Below are 21803 nucleotides of genomic sequence, written 5' to 3' on the forward strand. Positions count from 1 at the left end.
GCAAAGCATTGAAAAGTAGAAGAAAACGGTGGTTGTATACTTTTATGAAAATGTCTCTCCGAACCCCAACACTATGTGCAATGGATATACTCCAAGTTAAAACACAGATTTAAAAAAAAAAAAGTGACATTCGTTGATATTGGAAATAATGAAAATGGGCCAGGCGATGTTGGTGCACACCTTTAATCCCAGCACCCGGGAAGCAGAGGCAGGCGGAACTCTGAGTTAGAGGCCAGGCTGGTCTATAAGGCAGCTCTAAGACAGCCAAGGGTCCTCACAAGGAAAACAATAACAACAAAAACGGGGCTGGGGACATGACTCAATGGTTAAGAATGTGTGTTGCTCTTACAGAGGACCAGGCTTGATTCCCAGCACCCACATGGTGGGAAACAACCATCTGCAACTCCAGCTCCAGTTCTGATAACCTCTTCTGACCTCTGTGAGCATGTATGTGACATACACACTCACATGCATGTGGTGCACGCACATACATACATACATACATACATACATACATACATACATACACACTCACATGTAAAATAAAGTGAGTAAATTAGAGGAGGAAGAGGGGGAGAGAGGAAGAGAGGGGGGAGAGAGAGAGAGAGGGTGAAATATGAAAATTCACTTTCCGATCAAGGTAGAGACAAAACTATAGATAAAAATATTTCGAGGAATAAAACTCAATTCACATATAGCGAAATACTAAGGTTGCAGGTGAGCACCACCATGCCTGACTTGGAACCACACTCAATTTTTCTGGTTCTCCCTAAAGCTATGGTTGACAAAATATGATCACTGCCACCCACAGCTCCCAAGTATCCACAACAGCAGCAGCAGAATCTCAGACCAACTGCATCGAAACCTCTGGAGACACAGCCCAGCACTGTGGCCTCAGTCTTCCAGCTGACTCTGCTCTGTGCCTGAATACCATGTCTTACTCTAAACTTTAGTGTGGGTGCTCTAAGAGCTCACCACCACCCAGGGCATTTTCAGTACAGTGGTCCAGGACGGGGTCCAGGGATCCATATTTAAAATTTACAATTGCTTTCTGAAGGATTTTCAATTGTTTTTGTAAATGATGTAATTAATAATCCATAATCTGGGGCTGGCGAGATGGCTCAGTGCTCAAGAGCACTGGCTGCTCTTACGGAGGACCAGGGTTCAATTCCCAGCACCGACCCAGCTCACAAACCGTCTGTGGACTCCAGTTCCGGAGGAGTTGATAGCCTCGTCTGGCCTCTGCAGGCACTGCTTGAACACGGTGTACAGACACACACGCAGGAAAAAACAGCCATACTCATAAAACTTTAAAAAAGAAATCTCTCAAGAATATTCAGGAAATGCCTCATTCTGTCCCTTCCCTTTGCTTGCTGTGCTGCCGCCATGTCCTGAGCGACACTTCAGGAAATATGCACAATGACTTCAATATTTCAAGGGCCCTCTCTCTCCAGGATACATTTTGTTCTAATGTAACAGCTCCCCAAAGTATCCTCTTAATACTTCTCACCATTTCTACCATTTGTGTGTGTGTGTGTGTGTGCTCATGCATGTTCACATGCATGTGTGAGTGCATATGAAAGCCACTGAACAACCTCAAGTGTCATTCCTCAGGCACCACCCACCTCTTTTTGACATAGGATCACCTTCTAGCCTGGAGCTTGCTAGGCAGTTTGGTCAGGGAGTCCCAGGGATCTGCGTGCCTCTGCTTGTCTCCCCAGTGCTGGAATTACACATACACACCACTCTAATTGGCTTTCATATACATTGGTTCTGGGGATGATACTTGAGTACTCCTGCTCTCAAGCTATCTCTCCAGCTCTTCCACCTTTTTTAAAGGGATGGATAGACCTACAAATATTTATTTGTATCACTATTAAATAATGTACGGAACCCTAACACTAATCACGAAGACCGCAGACTCAAAGGCAGAAGGTAACTCCGTTCCCTTAAGTTTTGCTCTCTGCAGTTTCATTCATCAACTGCCAAATGTTAAATGGAAAGTTCCAGAAATAAAAGTTTTAATGCCATCCTAGGGAGAATGCTGAAAACTTGCTCCAGGAGCTGGGTAGACAGCTCAGGCGTTAAGAGCACTGAGATTGCCGTTTGTAGAAGACCTTGTTCAGCTCCTGGCACCCACATAGTGGTTCACAACCATTTGAAAGTCCAGTTCCGGGGAATCCAATGTCCTCTTCTGAGTTCTGTAGAAACTAGGCATGCATGTGGTACAAACACTTAACGGAAGGCAAACCACGTTAAAAAAATCTTTTAAACTCTTTTCAAACTTACTCTAGTCCAGGGTTTTATGAGTGAATCATTCTATTCAGTGTATCCACACTATATACACTACACCCTTTTTATTAACCATCTCAGTATTACAGTGTCCCAGTATCTCAGCGCTTGTGACCAAGTAACTCTTATCTTATTCAACAGTGATCTGGAAGCACAAAAGAGTGATGCTCAGAGGGAATCATGACCCATGAAAGAAAAGATTAACTCTGATACTAGGGAGCAATGCAGCACAAATTACTGCAGAAACCCACCTGCTTGCAGGGTTTAGCACTCTCCAGCTTTCAGACTTCCATAGAGTCTAGAAACATCTCTGTGGATGAAAATAATTCTATACTTTGTATTTTTGAACTGTCAAAACCTGTCACTGGCTTTATCATTTTTTTTTAAATTCCAGTGTCTTCTTTTTCCCCAAACCTTTTGTAAAAAGGTTTATTTATTTCATATATGAGTACACTGTCACCGTCTTCAGACACATCAGAAGAGGGCATCAGATCCCATTACAGATGGTTGTGAACCACCATGTGGTTGCTGAGACTTGAACTCAAGACCTCTGGAAGAGCAGTCAGTGCTCTTAACCACTGAGCCATCTCTCCAGCCCTAGTTTCAATGTCTTTACAATCAGTGGGAGCATCTCTTAGAAGCAATGGTATTCCTTGGGTTAATTGCAGCAATTTTCTTTTTCTCACCTGTGGTCCATAAAAGCCATGAACCTAAAATCCCAACAGCATTTCAGAGAGGTGAGGAAAACGATACCATGTTATTAATGTGTGCAGAAATATGCTAATGGTCTCCACTTACCCTAAAACGTGCTTTCTGGAAAGATTCCAGTGGGAAGGATTTTAAATGGCATTGTTTACTGGGTGATTGCACAACTGACTGTGCAACTTATGAAGACCATGAGGCAGCTCTGAGGGTAAGGGGAGGAGATGGCCTCTAATCTTGTTTTCTCCATTGTGGAAATGTTGGAATTCTAGTTAGGGAAAGACAGTCTTTAAGCAAAATTGCCCTTTTCAAAGCCTTTGCAGGGAGTGCAGAATACCACTGTACTGGCTAGTTTTATATCAACTTGACAGAAGCTAAAGTCGTCTGAGAGGAGAGAAACAGGACTGAGAAAACGCCTTCCTAAAATCTGGACTTGCACATGCCCTTAGGGCATTTTCTTAATTGGTGTTTGATGGGGGAGGGCCCAGCCCATTGCGGGTGTGGCCATCGCTGGCCTAATGGTCCTGAGCTCTGTAAGAAAGCAAGCCAGTAAGCAGCACCCCTCCATGGCCTCGGCTTCAGCTCCTGCCTCCAGGGTCCTGCCACTCTTTGAGTTCCTGTTGTGACTTCCTTTATCATGAGCACTTATATGGAAGTATAAGCCAAAACACCCCTTTCCTCTCCAGCACTTCAGAGCGGTGAGCTGCGAATTGGCTCTTTCAGAAACTCTGGGTAGAGGACCAGGATTCTTTTTCGGGGTGTCTTCCTCACTGGACTCTTTCTCAGCCGTGATACCCCTTTTGATATCTAACGCTGAAATAATGTAGCCAAGCGCAAACTGTGAAGTGCGAAGGACTCTAAAATTTCCCAGTGCTGCCCCTCCTCCTCCCACCCAGCATCCTACTGGCGGGAGGCACCTAGCATTACCCTGGACACTGGGGCCTGTGGCTCTGGCTCAGGGGTTCGTTTCTGTAGGCAAGAGCTTGGAGAACCTGCGCCTGGGATACCTTGTCCATTTCCAGTCTTGTGGAAGATCAAAGGCTAGACGTGATCCGTCTAAGCTCGCAAAATAAATTGAATTTCGAGAAATGTCAAGCACTGTCCACACATCCGGGGACACCCATGTCACTGCAGGGCCAATCTTTAAATGCATCTCCCATAAATTTAAAAAAAAAAAATTAGAAGTCACTCGCCGACTTTAAGCTGAACTCCAAAAGTTGGCGAGCGCGCCTAGACGCTGGGGAGGAGGAGAGACTTGGAGCACCACCAGGGGACAGTCCCGGACTAGTTCCACATCCCAGGAGAGTGATTGAAGCCGCCGCAGGAGCTCTCTGAGGACCCCAATGGGGCTGAGTCACTCCTAGGCTCGCGGCTCAACCACAAGAGGCCAGACTGGGGGAGAGTGGGGAGGAGCGAGCATCTGCCGGAGCGAGGGGCTGCGGGCACGAGCGGAGGCTGCGGGAACGCGCACAGCCCGCGGGGCCCCGCCCCACGTCCCTGAACCGCCTCCAAATACTCACCCCGGGGCCGCGCAGTCGCCACTAGTCCCCTGCAGGCTCCGAACGAGCTGCTCCTAAGAAAGTAGGCGACCGCGGTCGCCGGGCCGCGCGGGCAGCCTCGGGACAATGGGGCCCCGGCGCTTGCTGCTCGTCGCGGTCGGCCTTAGCCTGTGCGGTCCCTTGCTGTCTTCCCGCGTTCCTATGAGACAGCCAGGTAAGAGCTGCGGGTGGGTGCGCACGGGGGTGGGGGGGGGATATCAAAAGATAGGTTGCGCCAGCTCCTCTATGGGGTGCTACCGGCTGCAACCCTGCCTCAGTTTCCCCCAGGAGTCAAACAGCCATTTGGGACGAGATCTAGAAGCTCCCCTAGTCACATCCATGTGCCATATCTTCCCCACTCCCCGCACGGGCGATGCTCTTTTGGACTCGGTTTTGTAGGGTGCAGTCGGCGGGCCACCGGGTGTTGAATCCGGAGGAGGGACCCTAGGCTCAGCCGAACGGTCTCCGCAATCGCTTCTATCGTCATTGTGTGGCCTGTTTTGCAAGACCACCTTCAGAAAGAAAGGGTCTTGTGATTCTGTACTTTTGGTGTTCAGTGGAACCACTCTCCTGAAGTTTTTACTTTGATGGATCTCTCTCTCTCTCTCTCTCTCTCTCTCTCTCTCTCTCTCTCTCTCTCTCTCTCTCTCTCTCTCTTGGTTACAAGAAGGGACAAGCAATGTAAAAGAAAAATCCACAATCACACAATAAAGACTGGACAGTCCCCAGCTGGGCCTGGTACCCAGGAGGTGATGAAGGTTTCTGGCTGCAGGGAGTAAAGTGGGTCTTTGTTATCGGAAACTGTTTCTCCGGATGTAGAAAAGGGACCCCTCTTTAGAACCAAATAAATTAATTTGGTCAATTTATTTCGTCAAATATTTTCTCCTTTCTCCAAAGTAGAGGCGTTCGTTACCTGTAAAGTTCCTAACTAGAAAGTGAGGGAAATTGTTTTGAATTTCTTAGTAGGGATATTTTGTTAGAAAGCTTTAGCTGTGCCTTTCACACTGAAGAAAATGTGGTGAGTTTTGTTCGGTTATCGCTGAAAGAATGTGTACTCTGGTCTCCCACACATCAGGATTAAGAGGTGACAAAGAGTAGGGTGTTTCCTGTTCTCTGTCTTTCCTCCGTGTGAGCTTGAGTGATGCTCATGGGAAAACTCAGAACCCCAGAGAGGGTCCCCAAGTGGAGCAGCAACTAACCAGCCTGCCTGCTTTTGGGTAGCTGTCCTTAATCATGGAGTGGGGGGAGGGGAGATGGTGTCCTAAAGGGTATGTGGAGATGTGAGTTCACACAACTTTAGATTATACTTCCTCGGTTTAATTTTGGGACAGGCCTTTTAAAATATATGAGATCTGATCAGCACAGAGCATAGGTGTCATGAGACATTTATCCCCTTTGCTGATTCTAAAATTGAGGCCCAGAGAGATTGAGGGACCTGCCTGAGGGGAAGCGAGGGTATTAGAGGAGTGGTCCCTCTACAGTTGTTGCAGGCAATAAGTGAACTCACAAACACAACCCAAAGTAAGTCTGCTTCTCCTTCCCGCTGCATAAAAAAGAGAGAATGGCTGATGGTGACTGTGGCCAAGTGCCTTGGGATTTCAGAGGCTGCGGTCCTTATCTCGAGGCCAAGCCTGGTTCCTCAGCAAGAAGGGACAAGTCCCCATACAAGACAGGCCCCGGCTTCGCTCTGCCTTCCTTTTATATATTCCTCACTTCGTCCAGCCTCTGTAATCGTCCGTCAAGAATGGGTGTTCTCTGACTTCTTCCCACATGTCACCCAGGCCAGCTGACTTCTCTCAACTCCCAATGCCCCTTTAACCACGAACACCCCCCCCCCCCCCCCACCACCCCCCCACCCCCCCACCCCTGCCCGGCCCCTCCCCTGCAGTGCCCGCCCTAGCTGCGCCTGCCTGGGTCTGTCTTGTGAACTTGCTTTTTTAGAACCCAAGGACTTGCTTCTTTTCCAAAAATCTCCTTCCCATTCACCTTCCTCCCCTCCCCATGTCTCTTTTGTCCCTGTTGCCCTAGCAAACTGGAATTTAGCTGGGTTCTAAGCAAAAAGACCCCAAAATATGGAGTTCCCCAGAAACCTGCATTTCTGATGTTGGTACTCTTCATTTTGGGGCTTCCTAGTAACTCCTGTCTATCTGTCTGTCTGTCTCTCATTTCTAACATTCCTATCTCCCTCCTTGTATGATTCCTTTCTTTTTTTTTCTTTCTTTTTTTTTTTTTTTTGTATGATTCCTTTCAATTGAAATTCTCAGAACATCTAGTCATGCACTCTGAAGTCTGGTGCAGTTACCACTTCCTCCACCACGTCCCAGAAGTTGCCACTTCACGACAAATCTCGTGAGCTCCAGGTCACCCTTATATCTGCCGTAACGACGACTAGTTTGCTCCTTGGCTCTGTGGGTTTACCTGTTCTCCAAATGTCATCATCCACATGTGGGCCTGTGTTTCTGAGGATGAGTCCATTCACTTGGGTTCCTGAGTCCTCAGGGTCCCCTTCCACTGAGACCCCATTGGAGCACCGTCCTTATCAGGACAGTGCCCGGAACTGTGACTTGTGTGCATGTTTAGCACGTTGCTAGTGTCAGACTCTGCTTTCCACAGCCAGACTTCTCCGTTACCCGGTTTGTGGACTCTTTTATTCAGCCTTTCACTACCTCTTGCTAGAACTGACAGAGTAAATGGTATTCCCTATAAACGTGGGGTTTTTCCGGGGTCCCCATGTCCTCCCTTGCTGTAGTTTTCTACCAAACCCACTAGAGTTACCAAGTTTATGGTTGGGGGAGGGGGGGATGTGCAAGCCTATGCCAATGAGTTCCAGTGATATTGGGGGAGCATGCCCCTGCCCACGTGCTTGTGCACACACACACACACACACATACACACACACACAGTACTAAGATAACAGTCGTACATGGGTGTTGTGATGGGAACTCAGTCGTTTGTCCCATCCCCCCATCCCCCCCCATTCTTTGTAGCAAGTGTTCTTTCTAACTCACTGAGTCAGCTCTCCAGTTCCGTTTGTCCTTGGAAACAATATTTGCTGTGCAGTGCAGGCCAGCGTTAAACTCAAATCCTCCTGCCTCAGCCTCTCAAGTTCTAGATTACAAGAATGCACTACAGTGCTCCGAGTTTTGAAGTGAAGAGTTTTTATCCCCGAATCCTTAAATCCTGCAAATCCCCTATAACCTTGTGTGTATGATTGGCTTTCAAAAGTAACTTTGCTGTCCTAATCTGGGAGCCGCACGTGGCAACGAGCAAATCTGCACAGCCGTGAATGTCTATTTAAAGTTTGTGACAAGTTGCAGATTAGATTTTTAGAGTACTCCAGAAACATGGTTTCTGGTTTGTTTGGTCTCTGTCTGTTTTGCCAGCCAGACATAAGTTAGAAATACATTTTACTTTGTGGCACAGTTGGAGTATACATAACCACATCCATGACAGCCATGTGACTCCAGCCTCGAGGCGTCTAGACACCTCAGGCTTCTGTGGGCAACCGCACGCATGTGCATAGGCCACCCGTGGGACAGACAGACAGACAGACAGACACACACATACCCGCTGCACATAATTACAAATAAAACAAAAATATTTTAAAAACTTGTGGCAACCCTATCATTGGATTTCACATCGATTGCTCAATCTCTACTGGAGTTTAAACCTAGCATAACCTCGGACAGTGATCTGTGTCCCCTAAGGAGCAAAGTCAAGGCCTCCCCAGAAGAGCTGTGCTCTCTCAGAAGTATCCTTTATGAAGTGTCTCGTTTAGGATTCACCATTTCAGTTCAGACTCACTCACTGCAGAAAGACGGGGTAGAGGGACAGCTGAAGTCTGGGAGGGGCCGTGAACCCTGGACACACTGACTGGTACTTGGTCTTTTATCTCTTGCTGTTGATTAGAGTACGGACAGTGGCTTTCCTGGGACAGGAGTCTTAGGGATGGTGATTCAGGGCAGAGAGCAGACCACAGGGATGAGCATGGTCAGGGAATCCCAGTGGCTCTCCGGGAGGCCCTCGAGCATCCTGACTACCCCACATCTGTCTCCTGCCTCCAGGCAAGAGCCCTACAGACTTGTGTTCACATCGGCTGTGCCTTGGGAACACTACAATAACTTCCTGTGACTGGCCTGCCTGCAGTTCCTCCTGGCTGTCTTAAAGCCCCAGGCTATACCAGAGGGGCAGCTTCAAGGCATTCTGCCGTGAACTTTGCCTTACTGCTTTGTTCTCCTGCTGTTCTTAGGTAGGCCCCATCTAGAACATCACATTAAAGATTTCACTGGAGGGTGAAGGGAGGATGTCGCTGAGTAAGTACCAGGACTTGGTGTGCATGCAGGAGGCTCTGAGTTCGAATCACAAGCACCCAGCATTGAATGACAGAAATAGGCAGATCTTGGAAGCTCTCTGGCCAGTGAGCCTGCCTAGACAAAATGGAGGGTTCCGGTTCACTGAGAGCCTGACTCTGAGCAGCAAAGCTGAGAGCGGTAGACAAAGACTTGGCTGCCTCAAAAAACTAACTGCATACACACACACACACACACACACACACACACAGTCATGTGCATGCACGCACACACTTAGACACTCAGAAGGTTTTTCACTATTCATCTCTGTGAGTGTTTGTCTACTTCCTGTGCATGTCTAGAAGGGCTGAGGTGCAGACAGGGGTTGGTATATAACCAAAGCCAGAAAACTTTAGAATTCCCAAGCAACAGAAGATTTGACCCCAAAATAAAAATAGAAACAAAAAAGAAAATAGAGGGCAGACGGTTCACTGTGGTCAAAGGGTATTAAGCTTTCACACCTATCTAGATTCAAGTCCTGGCTCTTCGACTTATCAGCTGTGTGATCTTGAATTAGTTACATATCCTGTCTGTACCTCTAAATATGTCATTATAAACCAAAGTTATAAGTAAAAGCAAGGGACATGTCTGGTGTTTAGTGGGTGGTTAACACATGTGAAGGTTTCCTGAGCTTTTTTCCTACATATTCCCTAAAACCTTTAGAATGTTAATACTATCCAGCCATGGTGATACACATCTTTAATCTCACTACTCTGGAGGCAGAGGCAGGCAGATCTCTCTGAGTTCAAAGACAGTCTGGTGTACATGGCAAGTTCAAGGCTAGCCAAGGACACATAGTGAGAGGTCTCTAAATAAATTGGATGTCCATACTTACATGCTTTCTCTAAACATAAAGCCATATTCATGAGAACATTCAAGAGCTTCCCTCCTTCTGCACTAAGACAAAAGCAAAAAACAGACAAACAACCTCCTCCCCCAAAACAACAATAAACTTACATTTGGAGCTAGAAAGATGGCTCAGCAGCTAAGAGCATGTACTGCTCTTCCAGAGGACCCAAGCTTGAGTCCCAGTTCCCACATCAGGTGGCTCACAGCAGATGCCCTTCTAGGGCAGCTGCTCATTCACGCACACACTGAGAGCACACATACTGCACATATGCACACAAAAAGACATGCGCACGCATGCACGCACACACATAATTACAAATAAATGTCTAATGACAAGTAGGAATCATGAATTGCTTGTTTGGCTTTGCGCCCATCTCTCCACGACCCATCCATCGTCTGACTTCTTTTAGCAAGACCCTCAGTGTCCTCCGCCAGAGAATTTTAAAGCAAATCCCAGACATCATCTCATTAAATTCTCGAATACAGGATGTGAGGGTGATCTGGCCAAGGAGGATCCATTAGCCTGACTATCCCCAGGGTTGATCTGGCAGACAGGTGCCCCCTCCTCCCTCTCTGTGCTCCACCCATCTCAATGCTGTTTCCCTGCACAACCTTACTGGAAGAAAGGGGGCTGGTATTTTGAGTATCATCGCTCCCTGCTGAGCCTCCAAACACATTCCCAAGATCTGTCCTTAAATATACTATTTTATTAAATAAAAATATAAATTATAAGCCAAGAGGTGGTGGCACATGCCTTTAATCCCAGCACTTGAGAGGCAGGGGAGGGTGGATCTCTGAGTTCGAGGTCTACAGAGTGAGTTCTAGGACAGCCAAAGCTACACACAGAAACCGTGCCTCAAAAAACTAACTACCCATACACACATACATACATACATACATACATACATACATACATGAATTAAATACATAGCTTTTTCTAGAGGTGGGAACTCTTTTTCATAAATACAATACCATCAGAAGAAATTAGTGTACAGTTTCTCAATGTCATCCACTATGCAAAGTGTCCAGGTTTCCTGATTGTCTCATAAATACCCATGAGCATCATGTACAAACAGGATGAAGGAACTCCACTGCTACGCTTGATCTCTGTGCGGTCCATCCAGTCTTCCGTCATCTCCTTACCCTTCAGTACTGGGGATGAGCCCAGGCACGTCACGGCCCCACCCCTTTTACTTGCTATTTCTCTATCTCGAAGGCTTCCTTACATCTGCACCTGCTTGGCTGCTTGGCTGCAGCTTGATAAGACTCCTCACGCACAGGCTCCCTGGACCACCTCCATCATCATTTATTCTATGAACAAAGCGCTCGCTCTTCTTTGACCAGTGGGAGCCCACAAGGTATTGACCTGATTGATGCTAACAAAACTTGGAGGTATCCAAGGTTGTGCTGTACATCTCCTACTCCAGATCCAAAAGGAGGCCCGGGGGTGGAGGGAGATGCTGGCTCCTGCCTTGGGAAAGTGGTGTTTGTTTGAGTTGGAGGGACTGGAACATTCTAGAAAGACTGCAGTGTTTCACTCGTCTGCCTGGTCTCTGCCTTGTTTCTCCAGTGTCCTCCTCCCCATCGTGGGGCCTGTGAAGTGCAGGCCACGACTGACCTGCTCACTGTGGTACTGTGAACAGGATCCTGAGACTTCGAGTTAGCTAATTCCCCAGAAGTGTGAGTGCTGGAGCAGAGCACTGAGTCACAGTCAAGACCCTGGCATGGTGTGACTCTCAGGTGCCGCGAAAGGGTATCTTATGAACCCCTCTGCTTCAAGCCAGATCTCAGCCAAGTCAAAAGAGCCATCCCCTGACACTAATTTCACGTCTCCAGGATGGTCTGAGTTTAAGCTAGTTAGCAAGATGCTATCTCCAGTATCTAAACTGGAGCCCGGCATGCTGGTAAATGCCTGTAATCCCAGCACTCAAGAAGTGAAGACCGGATGATTGGGGGTTCAAGGCCAACCTCAACAGCATAGTGGGTTCAGGGCCTGCCTAGGCTGCAAGAGTTAGTTTTGCAAAACCACTTGGGGACTTTGGAGAGACCTTCCTTAAGTAAAACCTAGCAAGAAATCTAAGAATCTAGTTGGGATCTCCCTGCACTGCTTTCTCCATAAGACCAGAATTTAACTTTGCCTTGCTGTGACTATTGGTCAACAAGCAAGGTGACCCTGAAGAGCCAGCTCTTGGTCAGCTGACAAACACTTTCCCCTTGACCTCTGAGTCATGCTCGGACTGTATGAAAATCAAGAAGAGCAGGGTCAACTTCTAGCATGAGGGTCTTGAGTGTGTTGGAAGTGTCTAGCCATCTTGCCTGGTCTGTGACGTTAGTATACACTTCTTAAGAATACTTTTTTTCTTTTAATTTCATAAAAAAAAAACCTGAGCATATCAAATGTAAAGTAGGAAGAAAGGGTACCCACCTTAGGCAATGATATTAGTTGAGGGATTATGCATTCTTCCCCATTCCAAACTGCAAATACCACGTGCTCCCTGAGGTATAATGTTCCTAGGGTAAATACCGGGTTGCTGACAAAGGACTTGCTGAGAAGGGCGTGTCAGAAAACAGTATCGGCAGAGCCGCTGAAGCCCAGGCAGGGACTGTTGCTTTCAGACCACCACATGACCACATTCCTGCCGCTCGGCTAGATAAGTAACTTCAAGTCGTGTCCCTGTTCCAAGTGTCATGTAGGTTCCTATGTGTGTGTCGGGGCATGTTGGTAAGCACTTAACTCTCCTCTGTGCATCACCAGAAACCCTCCATCTGTCCACGCTCACTAGTGGGGATAATTCTGGGTTTAGTTGTCTGAAGTTCTAAGCCATCTTCCGTAATGGCTGTGCTTCCGGCTCCAGCTGGTGTCCAAGGTCCTGGTTTCTCCAGGATCTTTCCAGCACTTGTTAATCTTTCACTCTTCATGATAGTCATCCTAATGAAGTAAAGTCATCGCTCATGGTGGTTTTAAACAGCAATTCCATGACGATTAGTAATGCTGAACATTTTATTTCATACCATTCAGGCACTCTTTGTATTACCGTTGGAAACATCTGTTTAGTTTCTGTCCCCTCCCCCCTTTTTTTTTAAACAACTTGTTTTCTCAATAGTGAGTACGAGTTCCTTAGATGTTTGGATAGGAATCCCTTATCAGGTAGGATGTGTGATCTGTAGTATTGTCTCCCATCTATCTGTAAGGTATCTCTCATTGATGATGGCCTCTTTGCTGTATGGAGCTTTTGTTTTGATTCCATTACTTTATTCTGCTTTGGTTGCTGGTGTCTTTGGGTCAGATCTACAGAGCTTTCTCTTCTGGGTTCCCTGTGTAGTTTTGGGTATAATAAGTCTTTTAGTCCAGTTGGAGTTAGCTTTCCTAGATGATGTGAGGTAAGTGGAAGGAGAAAACTCAGAGATTTCATTTTGTTTTTAGTTTACGTGTATGGGTATTTTGCTTGCACTCGTGTCTGTGCACCGTGTGTGCAGTGCCTTATGGAGGCCAGAAGAGGACCCGGGGTCACCTGGAACTGGAGCTAAAGATGATTGTGAGCCACCTCACAGGTGCTTAGGCTTGAACTCCGATCCTCTGGAAGAGCAGCCTTTTAATGACTGGTTTGTCACTCCAGCCCTAGAGCTTATTTTTGTCTAAAAGATCAGAGCAGAGCTAATAAAACTCAGTTCTTTTAGTTCATCACATTGCGAGCCCTTATTGGTATTTTTGAAACAAAGTCTCACTTTGTAGCGCAGGATGACTGACTCCCACCATGGCAGCCCAGGTTGGCCTCAGTTTTTCAGTTCTCCCGGTTCAGTCTCCCACCTGCTGACATCACATGTACCCGCTACTGGGCCCAGCTGCCCAATTAGTGTTTGGTAATTATTTATTATCGGTGCAGGGGATTAAACCCTGGGCCTTCTACATGCTAGGCAAATGTTCTGTCACTGAGCTAGAATTCCAGCACCTTAATTCTTGTTATACTGAATCATTTGAGATCATATTCTAGACATTGGGCTATGAAGACTCTGGATTCTGGCACATTCCTTCACAGAGAATTGATCACTGTCGTTTTGCGTTAGCAGTCAGTTAATTTGGTGGCTGTCTTGAGCAGAAGCTTGAATATCACCTCAGGGTGTGGTTGTTGTCCTGGTCATTGTTGTTTTGGTTTTCAGGCTGTGTAGCCCTGAAAATAGCTCTGTTGACCAGGCTGGCCTTGAACTCAGAGATCTGCTCTCCTCTGCCTTTGAGTGCCTGGATTAAAGGCCTCTCTGTTTTAAAGACAGGGTCCACTGTATAATCCAGGCTGGCCTTGGACTCTCCATCCTTCTGCTGTCAGCCTTCAGAGCACTGGGATTGCCAGTGAACACTACTCCCACATGCTTGGGGGTCTTGGGGGTGCTGGGGTGCTGCTGCTGCTGGTGAGGGTGGCTTGGGGGTTTGTTTTTGTTCATCTTTAGCAGAGATTGTGTGTAATGCACATGACTCAGTGTTGCCCAAACCCTCCCTCTAGCAGAGGCCGGTGTGGCGGCATATGCCTTCAGTCTCCAGCCCTTGGAAGGTAGATTTCTATGACTTTAGGCCCAGCCTAGTCTGCACAGTAAGTTCCAAGGCAGCCAAGGTTACAAAATATAACCCTGTCTTAAAAAAAAAAAAAAAAAAAAAGAAGAAAAAAGAAAAAAGGAAAAGAAAAGGAAAAAAAAAAAAGCCTAGAGCAGATTTTGAGATTCCTTTCCTGAGACTTTTTTTCCTCCTTCCTGAAATTCTTTCCCAGTGACTGTGGAACTTATGACCAACCAGCTATGTATTGTGACCTCCTCCTTTGTACTAATTTGATTGGGTTTAGGGAATGCAGTAAACTTTGGAGACTGAGACTAGCCAGAGTGCCAGAGAAAACATGCTTAGACCTTTTGCTGTTATTGGGGAGAGAGGGTGAATTTGAGTTAGAACTCAGACAAGCAGGCAGGTTCAGTGACGTGGGTGACGCTGCCTGCTGGCTGGCGCTCTGAACACCTGCGTCTCTCTGTAGCAGAAGTTCAGTGAATGTTGGTGCCCTGTAGTGGAGCTCTCCCCGGTAAGTGGTAGAAGCTCTCAGTGGCTGCATCCCTGCACAGCAGGAACTCCGTCAATGGCTGCACCAGGTTGGGCTTCTAGGAAGGGTAAGAACCTCATCACACAGAGATATAATTATTCTGCCCATCTCCTTGGCCATGCCTTGCAGCTTTCCTGGGAAGTGGTACCCTGGCCTTCCTGGTCACTGATAGGGCCAGATGGATTAACTCTTCATGGGGAGACAATAGTAGGTGATCTCATTTTAGAAGCAGATCACAGTGTCATCTCCACTCAAGGCCTGAGGCAGAACTCAAATTCCATACCACCCGAATGCCCTTTCCCTTAGTGGACTTTAAGAAAGCCCTGACACCTGCACCTTTTTATTGGGTGTTATAAGTCTTGGGTTGGGGTCAGGGGAGGGGGGCAATTGGTGTGTTTCCCTCTCTAGTGTTAGCCAGGAAAAAGGAGATTGGGTCCAAAATAGATTATAAGAGAGGGGTCCATTATAAGTGGCTTCCTAGGTGACTAATTCCTATTATTCCCCATTCAAGATTGAAGATCATTTAGGAGATGGGCTGGGGTTAGGACTTATAAGGTCATAGAATCTCCATTCGTAATGACTTTCAGACCTTGGAAGAGGATAAGGGACCTGATGCTATTAGACCGAGGCAGGATCTGAGTATAGATCAGCTGTAAAGAGAGGAAATCAAGACAGCACCGAGTGCACAAGACCCAGAGACTACCAGATCACTACCGACATTGTATAACGGGTAAAACCCACTGCCACCGTGTGAACTCAGACGTCACCCCCAAAGCTCTTCACCAGAGGCAGTGGGCGATGCTTTGCTATGGAGGCTCAGTCACAACTTTCACGTCAGCTTCCAGGCATCTGGGAAAGAGGGAAGGATAACGAGAGTCCAGAGCAGGGGCAGGGGCAGGCGCCCCAAACACGTCAGGCATTTGTGGCCTGCAGCAAGGACAAAGGATGTGGTGTCTTGTCCCTGAAACTGCCTTTCGGTTTCCTACCCACTGCCCACCTTAGCTCTGAGAACAGAGCAGCAAAGTGTGCTCCCTACTGTCTGTGTAACACCTCCCCAAGTGCGGTGAGCCCTGAGGGACCAAGGCTCTCTCCCCTCACACCACACCGTCTGTCCTCGGGCAGATTCTCCAGTGGACACCAGTCCTGTGTCTTCTCGTTTCATTCAATTCTGACACCATCTACATTTAAGAGCTCAGCCCACAAGACTGTCTGTCTCCAGAAAAAGATACCTAAGCCTCGACCTCCAGACTCAGGCTATGTACTAAGGGTTCCCCTGACTTCTACTCAGATTCTAGTCTGCTAGAGAAGCTAGCTCAAGGAGCCCAGAGAAGCACGTCACCTATGCTTCCCATCCATCAGAAATGGGATTACGGAAGATGCTAATGAATGAATGGCCAGGCGGGAAAGCTGCCCTGCCCTCCTGCCAGTCATGCCTCAGGCTTTCATGTGATCAGCCCTGATTCTGAAGCTATCTAGAGGCCTTGAACCACCAGTCAGCTCATTGGCATACAAAAGATGCTCTTATCCTAGAGACTCCAAGAATCTTATCTCTGTGCCGGGAACTGCACGGAGGACAGGAACGTATTCCTGGGTATCACAGACACTGGCTTTGGATCTCTCTCAAATTAAAAATCATCGGGAAGGGAAAAAAAAGTCTATCATCCTATCCTCTAAGACCTACCCTTCCTACCTGTGCCTTCTACTGTCCTGTGACCCTGAGTACCTTCAGCCATTGGTGGGGAGTAACACGGAAACACAGCAGAGCCTAAAGTTTTATTCTAAGAGGATTGTCTCTGGGATGCTACACAGCTGAACTCATCATTCATTGCATTACAGATTTGAGAGCCTCTCTGAAAGTTTCCACACCCAAAAAAAAAAAAAAAAAATTTCTGGAAACCCACTGCACTTGTCCAGTTTCCAAGGTTTAACTTTGGCAACATCTCTGAGAGAGAGGCATAGCCAGCCTTTGCCACAAGCACCTCCAGTATCAGGAACTTTGCATTCCCCCCGTGGTTCCTATTTGCACACCTCAGCTTCCCAGCATGCAACAAATGTAGGATTTTTAGCGAAGCTGTTTGTTCCCCAAAGCCTGCTGTCTGACTGGTGGCATTAATTTTTCTCTGACTGACATTTCAAATGGATAGTTTTGATGGAAGGAGGTGTATATAACGACATCTGGTTGATACTCCAGAGAGCCTGGTTGACCAGACATGCACCTTGAAGCATATAGCATTCTAGAATAAGGTCATGGCCAAACACATGTGCTCCTAGACTGACTTGCTAGGCAAAGAGGCAAGATGCTGGCCAAGGGGGATCGGTGCCTCCTGGCCTTGTGAAGAGGTAACTTGAGGGCCTCTGCACCTAGATAGCTAAGACATCATGACATCCTACTTTGTAAGCAAACTGAAGATTTGGGGAGCCCTGGGTCTGAATGGCCCCCTATTCTGTAGCCTGTAGAATTAACTCTCTGCTTTCTATTTTGTGGATTTTTCCTTCGGGAGAGGTGGGTTTCTCAGGATGGCTCAAGCTAGCTGGGGAAGGAAAGAGAAGTCGTAGAAGCTGGAGACGACCTGTGCAGACAGATGGTGGGGGTACAATGGGGGGGGGGGAGAATGCATGGTTTGAGGGCTGGCAAGGTGGCTTAGCAGAAAAAAACACTTGTCAACAAGCCTGCCAGCCAGAGTTCAATCCCCTGGGTCTGCATGACAGAAGGAGAGGACCAGCTCCCCCTCCATCCTGTGGTATGCCTGCTCTCTCCTACCACACAAAATAAAATAAATAAAATGTGAAGCAAAGCATCTTCGATCTTTCATGGTGAGTGAGGTTTGCAAGATCTCTGGAGTGACCTTTTGCTCCCATTTGTTCTCTGGAGCAGCAGAGTGACAGGAATATTGTGTCCAACAAAATGTTGTGCAATATTCCAACCTAGGTGCATAGTCTCTAACAAGTCCGTAGTCCATCTGTGCAAGATCTGAACCTAGCCATCTGCTCCCGGGGAAAATTACAGAAAACAGACATAGCGCACCTCTGCTTGTCCGGGGTTGCCCGTTTATGTCACTCACGCTCTCGATTTTCTTCCTTCAGAATCTGAGAGGATGTATGCTACGCCGTATGCTACGCCAAACCCCCGCTCATTTTTTCTCCGGAATCCCAGTGAAGATACATTTGAACAGTTCCCCCTAGGGGATGAGGAGGAGAAAAATGAAAGCATACCGCTCGAAGGCAGGGCAGTCTACTTAAATAAAAGCCGTTTTCCTCCCATGCCGCCTCCTCCCTTCATCTCCGAGGACGCCTCCGGATATCTGACCAGCCCCTGGCTGACGCTCTTCATACCCTCCGTGTACACGTTTGTGTTCATAGTCAGCCTTCCCCTGAACATCCTGGCCATCGCTGTGTTTGTCTTTCGGATGAAGGTCAAGAAGCCGGCCGTGGTGTACATGCTGCACCTGGCCATGGCCGATGTCCTCTTCGTGTCCGTGCTCCCCTTCAAGATCAGCTACTACTTCTCCGGCACCGATTGGCAGTTCGGGTCCGGAATGTGTCGCTTCGCCACCGCAGCGTTTTATTGTAACATGTACGCCTCCATCATGCTCATGACAGTCATAAGCATTGACCGGTTCCTGGCCGTGGTGTACCCCATCCAGTCCCTGTCCTGGCGCACTCTGGGCCGAGCCAACTTCACCTGCGTGGTCATCTGGGTGATGGCCGTCATGGGGGTGGTGCCCCTCCTCCTCAAAGAGCAGACCACCCAGGTTCCGGGGCTCAACATCACCACGTGCCACGACGTCCTCAACGAGACCCTGCTGCATGGCTTTTACTCGTACTATTTCTCCGCCTTCTCCGCCATCTTCTTTCTTGTGCCGTTGATCATTTCCACAGTCTGCTACACGTCCATCATCCGATGCCTCAGCTCCTCCGCGGTGGCGAACCGGAGCAAGAAGTCGCGGGCTTTGTTCCTGTCCGCCGCCGTGTTCTGCATCTTCATCGTCTGCTTTGGGCCCACCAACGTCCTCCTGATTGTGCACTACCTGCTCCTCTCCGACAGTCCTGGCACAGAGACGGCCTATTTTGCTTACCTCCTCTGCGTCTGCGTGAGCAGCGTGAGCTGCTGCATCGACCCCTTGATTTACTACTATGCCTCCTCCGAGTGCCAGAAGCACCTTTACAGCATTTTGTGCTGCAGAGAAAGCTCTGATTCCAACAGTTGCAACAGCACCGGCCAGCTGATGCCCAGTAAGATGGATACCTGCTCTAGCCACCTGAATAACAGCATATACAAAAAGCTACTAGCTTAGGGAAAGGGTGGCTGGAAGGTTCCATGAAGAAAAGGTTGGAAAGTGAACAGCTGGGGAACCCCCATCAGTCCCTGGCAAGAACTGTATTGACTTCAACGCCTTAAGAAAACCGCCAACGTCTGATTTGCATGCATACTTCTTACAAGTGCTATCAAGTGTATAGATTGGATAATCACCAGCAAGGTGACGGGAACGGAATCAAGGTTTCCAGTGTTGCTTAGTGCTGGGATAGTAGCTGAGCGTCACCTCTTCTATATCTAGGTGACTTTAACATACAGGTGGTGTGCACATACATAGTGGCAGTGCAGGGTGCAATCTGCGCTTTGACGCTTTCTTGTTTATTCCCTGGCAGTTGCTATAGAAATAATCTGATTCTCTGACTTAATAAAGTCTGGGTTGGTGGATGCTAGCCCTGGGCAGCTGAAGACCCCAGTGATAGGGAAGAAGCCCATAGTTTAGACTTAAGACAGCTTTTGCCTATGTGTCTATATTTATATATTTTCAAATTATTTGATAGTAATGTTTAGTGATGGAAGGATGAGACAGTATTACCTGTGTAGGGGAAGGTCTTGAACAACCACAGTTTAAGAATTATCAAAGCAGTTGAAAAGCCCCGTTTTGATACGCAATTTACTTACAAAATACGTGGACCAAGACTGAGCATAAGACTCGCCAGGACTGTAAGAAACCTTTCAGAGCAGCCAAGCCTGATAACTAGACACAGCCGTCTGCATGGAGGCCTCTGAGCATGAGGTATATCATACCCCTTCAGCTATGCCTCCCAGAGAGCAGAGATGAGGACCACCAGGCCCACTCCACCCTGCTAGGGGTCTCATTCGCTGTGAACTGATTATGTCAATTAGAAATTGGCAAGGGAGGGGATGCCATCTTGGGAGGCAGTGACGCCTGCACATCTGACAATCGGAGAAAGGTGTGTTTACATCCAGCAGCTGTCCCGCAAGGCTGGCCCTTGCACAGACAGACACACCCATGTGCCCTGGTCACACTGTTGGATAGTGGGCCGTAGACTGACTGACTGTAGGAGAATAGCTGAGTCCTGCCCTTACTCAGGCAGCGCAGAGAGCTGGCACGCGGTCAGCTGTGACGTATGCGCTGCAAACCATCGCACATAGAAGTTGTCATCAGCTGGATGTCACCAAGCATATGTCACACAAGCACGGCCTATCAGCTAAACCGCTTTGGATATCTGAGTCTCTGCTTCCGGTAACTATAGATTGGGATAAAGACACAATGCAAGATGTATATTTTTAATACATAAGCCCTTCAGTCTACAATAATTAGATGCTATTTATTTACAAATGTTTTGTTAAAAATTACTCAGATCAGCCTGGCATTTTGTCGCATGCCTTTAAGCCCAGTACGTGGGAGGCAGAGGCAGTCAGATGGTAAACAACTTTTTTTTTTTTTGTATTCTTTTTTTCAGAGCTGGGGACCGAACCCAGGGCCTTGCGCTTGCTAGGCAAGTGCTCTACCACTGAGCTAAATCCCCAACCCCGGTAAACAACTTTTTTAAGAAGCAAGCAAACACACTGAAGTCCAGTTTTAAGAAATATATAGGTCAGTTTGGTTAAAAATAATAATAATGAAAGGAAATTTCATTGATTGAAATTGATTGCAATGTAGGAAAATTAGCCTGTATTTCTCTCAAGAGTTATTGAAGTTGTTTTTAAAGTCTTTTAATGCCACAGTGACTAACAAGCATATAAAAATCTTCATGCCTTTGACAAATTAATTTGGAAGTTAATTTAAAACATATCCTTTTCCTGGTTAAAAAAAATATGTTGGCATTTTAAGCAGATAAGACTAGAAAGTATTTAAGAAAACAAAGTATTTCCCAATACTGTAGAATAGCTTCCATGAAACTCCCCTAGTTGTCTGGTTAACTCGGTTCCTGTGTTGATTTATCTAAATCATTGACTCCCTGTCCTGTGCTCTGTCTGTGACTTAACGTAACTGTTACCACTGCACTTGTGAACTTTCATGTCATTGTTTTGTGTTCACCCTCTTTTTTTAAAAAATATATTAATAAACTAAAAACCTGCTTGGTCTCTGGAAGAGATTATTGCTGTGGGCCCCGGTGGGACAGCACACCACTCTGTAGTGGTGCTTCTCAGCCCTGTGGCTAAAGGATCGGCAGAGGGTGAGGAAGCTCTCCAGAGGTTAGGGATGGGATCCCAGCCAGAGACAGGGCAAGGATAGTGCTGTACTAATCCCTGCTACACCACCCTCCCACCCCTTGCTGGTGCTTCCCGTGTGTGTGTGTGTGTGTGTGTCTGTCTGTCTGTCTGTCTGTCTGTCTGTCTCTGTGTCTTGTCTGTGTCTGTGTGTCTGTGTCTGTCTCTGTCTGTGTATCTGTCTGTCTCTGTGTGTCTGTCTGTCTCTGTGTGTCTGTCTGTGTCTGTGTGTCTGTCTGTTTGTATGTGTGTATATGTCTCTGTGTGTGTCTGTGTGTCTGTCTCTGTCTATCTCTGTGTGTGTGTCTATGTATGTGTGTGTCTGTGTGTCTGTGTGTCTATCTGTGTCTCTCTGTGTGTCTCTGTGTGTCTGTGTGTGTGTGTGTGTGTGTGTGTGTTCTGTGTCTGTGAGTATGTGGTTATATCTGTGTTTCCATACCTGTATGTAGGGCACCTTGATCATCTTTACCCCACCCCTCCATTACCCCATTCCCTCCCTCACCTTCCG

General features: G+C 47.4%; 1 protein-coding gene across 1 annotated transcript; it reads left to right on the forward strand.

The window, feature by feature from the left end:
• The first annotated feature begins 4517 nt into the window (after positions 1-4517).
• Positions 4518-21169, forward strand: F2r (coagulation factor II thrombin receptor). Its single transcript, XM_032899127.1, has 2 exons — positions 4518-4707; positions 17890-21169. Exons 1-2 carry the CDS (start codon positions 4620-4622, stop codon positions 19098-19100), a joined length of 1299 nt encoding a protein of 432 aa, XP_032755018.1. The 5' UTR covers positions 4518-4619; the 3' UTR covers positions 19101-21169.
• The last annotated feature ends 634 nt before the right edge of the window (positions 21170-21803 follow it).

This window comes from Rattus rattus, chromosome 3 (genome assembly GCF_011064425.1).
Source record: "Rattus rattus isolate New Zealand chromosome 3, Rrattus_CSIRO_v1, whole genome shotgun sequence".
In the NCBI taxonomy this organism is placed as follows: domain Eukaryota; kingdom Metazoa; phylum Chordata; class Mammalia; order Rodentia; family Muridae; genus Rattus; species Rattus rattus.